This window comes from Pyrus communis, chromosome 5 (assembly GCF_041283825.1).
Source record: "Pyrus communis isolate YQ-2024b chromosome 5, ASM4128382v1, whole genome shotgun sequence".
NCBI classification, from domain to species: domain Eukaryota; kingdom Viridiplantae; phylum Streptophyta; class Magnoliopsida; order Rosales; family Rosaceae; genus Pyrus; species Pyrus communis.
Window position 1 is genome coordinate 15,263,078 of NC_142569.1, and position 6,187 is coordinate 15,269,264.

General features: G+C 38.4%; 1 protein-coding gene across 1 annotated transcript; it reads right to left on the reverse strand.

The window, feature by feature from the left end:
* Positions 1-53: 53 nt before the first annotated feature.
* Positions 54-3,593, reverse strand: LYM2 (lysm domain GPI-anchored protein 2 precursor). The gene is made up of 4 exons (XM_068465019.2): positions 2,731-3,593; positions 1,037-1,157; positions 749-939; positions 54-447 (listed from the first exon to the last, which is right to left on the reverse strand). The coding sequence occupies exons 1-4, from the start codon at positions 3,389-3,391 to the stop codon at positions 344-346; spliced, it is 1,077 nt and encodes a 358-aa protein (XP_068321120.1). The 5' UTR covers positions 3,392-3,593; the 3' UTR covers positions 54-343.
* Between the last annotated feature and the right edge of the window lie 2,594 nt (positions 3,594-6,187).

Below are 6,187 nucleotides of genomic sequence, written 5' to 3' on the forward strand. Positions count from 1 at the left end.
TGGGATGCATCATATAATTGCAGGAATTATTCTCCAAAATTCAACAAACAAAATAAGAACAACCAACATCCAAACCAGCAATTTTTTAGCATAATAATGTTATCCGAAATTACCAAAATAGAAGGGAAATAAGTTACATGAAGTTGAACGTCTTTGATTCGATTCCTAGCGATCGTAAAACATAGAAATCTACTCTACGAAAGGCATGGGCACGGCTTTGCCAATACATTTGATATTTACTCGCACATTAGGAGATGTACAGAAGAATTACATTATAATTTGGTTCCCTCATCCTCTTAGAACAAGCAAAAGGTGGACGACATTGTAGAGACTTACCAACATCTCATTGAAGAACATGAAGAAAGAGAAGCACCAAGTGAATTGCCACGAAAAGGAAGTTCCAACTCGAGCCTTGCAAACTCATCTTTGAAGCGTTATTGTTATTGTCTGTTCTCCAACAAAGAAAAAGATGTCAGTTCGAGTTGATGATAACCACTGTTTGCGTAGATGTGCAACTAAATCATCATAGGCAATTTCAACCCGCTAAACACGTAATTGCTGACAAAATTTACAGAATGCATATGTCGGAGCTGTGTATGACTAGTTTCTTTTCTTCTAGTCATCCGGTATCTGTCAATTCATATCAAAATTGAATCTGGTCCCGGACTCCGAGAGAGAAATGAAAGATTTCTTTACCGCTAATAGCATGTTTAGTTGTTACACGTGAAACGGAGTAAAGCGAGCTTACCTGAACAAGTGGAGTGTGTTACCAAGGTTGTAAGAATCTTGGTCTGGTTAGTATAACCAGCATAGGCACAGGTTGTTTGATTGCAACCGGATGTGCTGTTGCCAAGTAATAGCTTACTAGTCAGACTTGAATCCTCGCATTGCATCGCAGGGCATACAGTTAAGTTAAAGGTGGATGGCTTGCATTGTAAGCTGTACAGATATGAAAATTGACATAGATTGTTAGAATCCACCAATGGTAAAAGAAAACTGAGTACAACAAAACCAAACCAGTAAGCAATGCACTTACGTCCAATTGTTTGCAGAACTGCATTGGCACTTCACGCAATCGTTGGCAGTAAAGACGTAGGTGTTATTAGAAACCAGTAAAGGGGCGTCAGATGATTCATTGGATACGGAAGACGAACAAGCTGCCAATTAAAATTGCAACATCAGTAAATCTATAACTAAAGCATTGATATTCTGCAAATAATTCAAATACTAGATCAAGGAAGCGTCAGGTGAACTAAGGTATCGTTTGGTATGCAAACGGGACGGGACGGGACGGAACGGAACGGAACGGAGCGGGAGCAAAGATGCCCTCGGATGGAAATAAGGAGGAAGAAGAAGGAGACAGAGAGGTTATAATTTTGTGTTCCACAGATGTGAAACGAGTCGTTTCAGGGGGGTGAGGTGGAACGAAAATTCACCCAAAACTCATTCCGTGGAACAGCTCGTTCCACCCGTTTTAGGCGCACCAAACGTGGGACGGAACGCCTTGTCCCACTCTGTTCCGTCCCGTCCCACGTACCAAACGGTACCTAAGCGATCACCACAGTGAGCAGACTTAGTTTAACTATTAGCACGGTAGCACCTAATCAACGGACAATGGTCTTACAAGCAGCCTGAAGCATGAAATCAGTAATCGACGAGTTTTTTAGGTCAAACTACATGATCAATCTGAAACTTATGTTCGGTAAATGAGAAATGTGGATGATGGAAAGGAAAAAGCAAACTCTTTTCATATTAATTTACCTTGTAAACAAGTATGATAAAGTAAAATAACTTTCCCAAGATATCTCTCGAGTCTACCCCGCTTTTATCTTCTCTGTATCGTTCCAATTTTATCGGATATCCCAAAGGTACCCCCTCTCTGTTATCTTTCCACCCTACCAAACAATTCAAGAGATGGAAAGTCCTCCTTCACACTCTCCTATCCCTCCTACCAAACATAGTCAAAGCATCTCTTTGAAATTCTTGAACACATACATAAATAGTACAATATTGCAATTAAAATACGAACCTAAAAACACGACGGTGGATGTTCGATGTTTATTTAGTTTTAAATTAAAAGCACAACTAATGAGGAAGACATAAACATTTTAAATAAATCCACCCCCGAGCAACAACTGGCATCTATTTTTTGCTCTTTTACAAAATAATCAAATTCCATCTAACTTCAGAAAATAAATTGAAAGCCTATCCAAATTTCCAAATCTCAACAAAGTCACCATGATAATGATTTAACTTAATTCTAGTTATAATAATCCAAATGGGTGTTCATTTTTAATCTTTAAAATGATTCTCTAGTCCTTAACAACTATTTAATAAAATGATGTCACGTCGTTAATTATTGTCACCAACAAACATACCAACACACAATCAACATTTATATAATTGAAGTATCGAGTATCGCTGCCACCAATAATATGAAGGATAAATCCAAGGTCAATAGCTTTTTAGATTGCTTTTTCACTAATCTTAAACCCAAAAAAAAAAAAATAATGAAAAGAACTTGAAAATTTTGAGTTTTGACGATAAAAATAAAATAAAAAATAAAATAAATAGTATCATATTTGATTTTTTAATATAAAAATATAATTTTCTATTAAAGTAAATAGTATCACGGTTTTTCGTTAAAAAAAACCCAACCAAACAACAGGCAAGTTAATGATTAAGTTAAAGACATAAAAGGTTAAAAGAAGGTGAAAAGCCAAAAAAGACCTTTGAGAGGAACATCGAGGACTTGATTGGCCTGAAGGGTCTTCGGATCCGATATCCCATTGATCCTCAGCAGAGTCTCCTGGGTCGTCCCGTACTCCGTCGCAATCGCCTCCACCGAGCTCCCAGCCGCCACCACGTGTCCGTAATGGACCACCCTCTCACCGTCCACTTCATCGCAACTACAAGGTAGCGGAATCCACAGCTTCTGCCCGATCCGAATCAGACTGGGGTCGGATATCTTATTCACCGCCGCGATTTCCTGGTACGTCACAAGCCTCGAGAACAGGACGGTGGCTATGTGGTCGAGGTTGTCGCCGGACTTGACTATGTACTGGGGCCGCTTGTTGGAGATGCCAGTGCCGTTGCGGCAGAGGCAGGTGAAGGGGATGAGGACCTTTTGTCCGGTGGGGACGGGTAAGGCCGGGTCGGTGGTGATGGGGAAGTTGTTGGCGCCGAGCAGGGTGCGGAAGTGAGTGACGTTGAAGAGGGTTTTGATGGAGTTGAGGGTGGTGGAGTTAGGGGGGATGTAGGCGATGAGGGAGCGGCAGGTGGTGGAGGCGGGGGCAGAGCAGTTGAAGGTGGCGGAGGAGGTAGGTATGGGGAGAAATGAGAGGAGGGAGACGGTGAGGAGAAGTGCGAGTGTGAGGGCGGAGAGAGACATTGTTTTGGGTTTTTGACTCCGTTGTGGTGGTGGGTTTAGGATTAAGAGGAGGGTTTAAATACAAAGAAGAGAGGGAAGAATAGTAACAGGTGGTGTGGACTGAACTGCTTGAGAGACAGAGAAAGAGACAGAAAGACAGATAGACAGACACGGAAGAATAGTAGTAAGAGAGGTTTATGTGGTGGTGGTGGTGTATTCGTGTGTTTATACTTTTTTTATGTTGGTACTTTTATACCTTTTTTTTTATTTTTTTTTATTTTTACAAACGATATCATTTATCTTAAAAAGAGAGACTTAATCTTATAATAAACTAGTAATAATGTGGTTGGAATTCGTCTTTGGCGAGAATCCCCTAAGACCTCTTACTTATAAGTAAAGAGCAATACTGCTAGACCATAGTACTAAATGGTTGGTGTGTTTATACTTAAAACCTAGTTATAAACTTACTTTGTATTACGGTCTAGTGATATTTCTCTTTACTTGTAAGTGAGAGATGTTAGATTCAATTCTCGTCAAAGACGAATTTGAATTACATTATTATGGAAACTCATTGTGAGACTTAATTCACTGAAAAAAAATCGACAGCATCAACATCGTATGCATATAGAAATTGTATGGGTAACCCTGTGAAAAATTTATCCATGACATTTTGCTAGGTGATGAATAACGTGTGCCACCTATACTATTCAGACCAAAACGCAAGCCCAAAAAACGCCATGCCCCCACGAGGACCATTGAAATTTTCTCCAAGTCAGCTTAACTCCTCGTTTATATGCCCAAAAAAAAAGAAAAAAAAAAGCCGTTTGCTTGAAGATGATGGTGTGAATGAAACGATGAAGTCAAACTCTACGCCTTTTTATTTATGTGACCCAATAAAGGTGCGACTAAAGTTGTGCATCACATACGGAACGGCATTTTGCTCCCCGCGGAATCAACCGCAAAGAAAATTCACATTTTGACCTGTATTTCGTTGACCGGTTAGTAGCTAGCTTCTCTCCGAGTAATGATTTCTGCATACATCTTATTTTTCTCTTGTAAATATCTTCATCAATCGTCTCTTTATTATGTTTTACTTTATTTGATACAAATGTACGAGCGTACATAAACAAAAAAAAAAATATGCGTGGAAAATAGAAATAATTTCCCTTTCGTCAACAAGTATAAGAAGTCAACGCTCTCCCATTCCATGAAAAATGAAAATACTTTCTCATACAAACATTATAAAACATTGTACCAAAAAACATAAGATGATGGAGAATCCATGAAGAATAGAATCTCCTTCGCCCTCAGTTTAATTGCCAAAGTGGAGATTTCATTTTACGACACTTGGGAATCAAGGGACGAAAAGGTAAAACACAATAAGAAAGGAGCAAGACCAGAATATAAAAACTAATCTAAAATCCGAGACCAAGGCATCTAATCATCAATTTCACATAAAGGTACATACTGATAGGAGCATATTTAGGCGACTTAGTTGGCTTGTTTTCGTACATTTATGTTGTTAGTTCATAGTTATTTTAGTAGTTTAAGCTATTTTCGTGTGTTTTTAGGTTCATATGGCTAAGGAAGCAAAAAGGAGCATTTTGGAGCAAAATTGGGCTTGGAATGGATAGCTTATGCTTGGAGCAAAAGGAATGGACGAATTTGAAGACCTAATGATGTTAGGATTCCTAATGACAAGAGGATTCCTAATCACAAGAGGATTCCTAATCAAAGAAGGATTCCTAGTCAAAGAAGGTTTCCTACTTGAAGTAGGAAAGTTAAGCCAAGGTTTCCTATTTTTGTTTGACATTTCCTAATCCTAAATATTCCTAAGTTCCAGCAACTTTGAAGGTATCTTCTGCATTTTAGGACACAAACCAAAGATTCCTTGCACTATCCTAGTCTATGCCGCACCTTTCTTACCCTTTTCTTCCAAAATCTGCCATATATCTTCTTTCCCCTTTTATTCTAGTCAATGCCGCAACTTTCCTTCCCTTTTCCATTGGGATTCTGATTTGTTACCCTTTTTCCTTGAGGATTTGGAGCTAAAAACCTTCCCAAATTAATTCCTTATTGCCTTAACCTTTCTTCCTTTATATATACATAATCTGCCGCACTTATGGGGGATTAGAGACATCCATACATATCCATACAAATTATTCCTCATTCTCCCCATTCATTCAGCCATCATCCATCCTCTACCACTATCCAACCTATCCATCTATCACCATAATTCATACCCAAACACCCTTGTGCCGCAACAAAGAAGGAGAAAGAAGAGAGGAGAAGCCTTGGACATTTTGGCCATTCAAGCTTGGATTGTTGGAGCGTTACTAGGTGTATTCAATCTTTGTTTTCAATGTTTAATTTATATTCTCTTTGTTTTGTTGTAAACATGAGGAACTAATTTTGTTTTGGCTAGAGGAGACTTTGAAACCATGATTATATTTGCAATATGAATTGATTAATTTCAGTTGTGATTTCATAAATTGTGAATGCAATTTACTTAACCGTTTGATGGATAACTTATTCTTGTTTGTTGATTAAGGGTGCACACTTAATTTGCATGCTTGAATTTGGTGCTAGAATATAAGGGATTTCACATAATCGTTACAAACTTATATTCACAAGTAGTTAAGGTTGTTTTCACAATCATGTTGAGTAAATTCCTAGCATGAGTATCATGATGTCATAGTTACAAGTGCTTTGTCAATGCTTATGATTTTCATTGAACGTAATGATCTTTGATTGTATCTCTATTATGATGTCATGTAGGAACTTTTGAAGAATGCTTTGGGTTGTCGTATGATGTCA

Bases quoted from the DNA above. Each gene is read 5' to 3' on its own strand.
- LYM2 (XM_068465019.2), bottom strand. From the start codon at position 3,391: ATGTCTCTCTCCGCCCTCACACTCGCACTTCTCCTCACCGTCTCCCTC. The intron at 1,158-2,730 runs GTCTTTTTTGGC...TTTAATTGGCAG, and splicing joins CCTCGATGTTCCTCTCAAAG to CTTGTTCGTCTTCCGTATCC. The intron at 448-748 runs GTAAGCTCGCTT...GTTGGAGAACAG, and splicing joins AACACACTCCACTTGTTCAG to ACAATAACAATAACGCTTCA.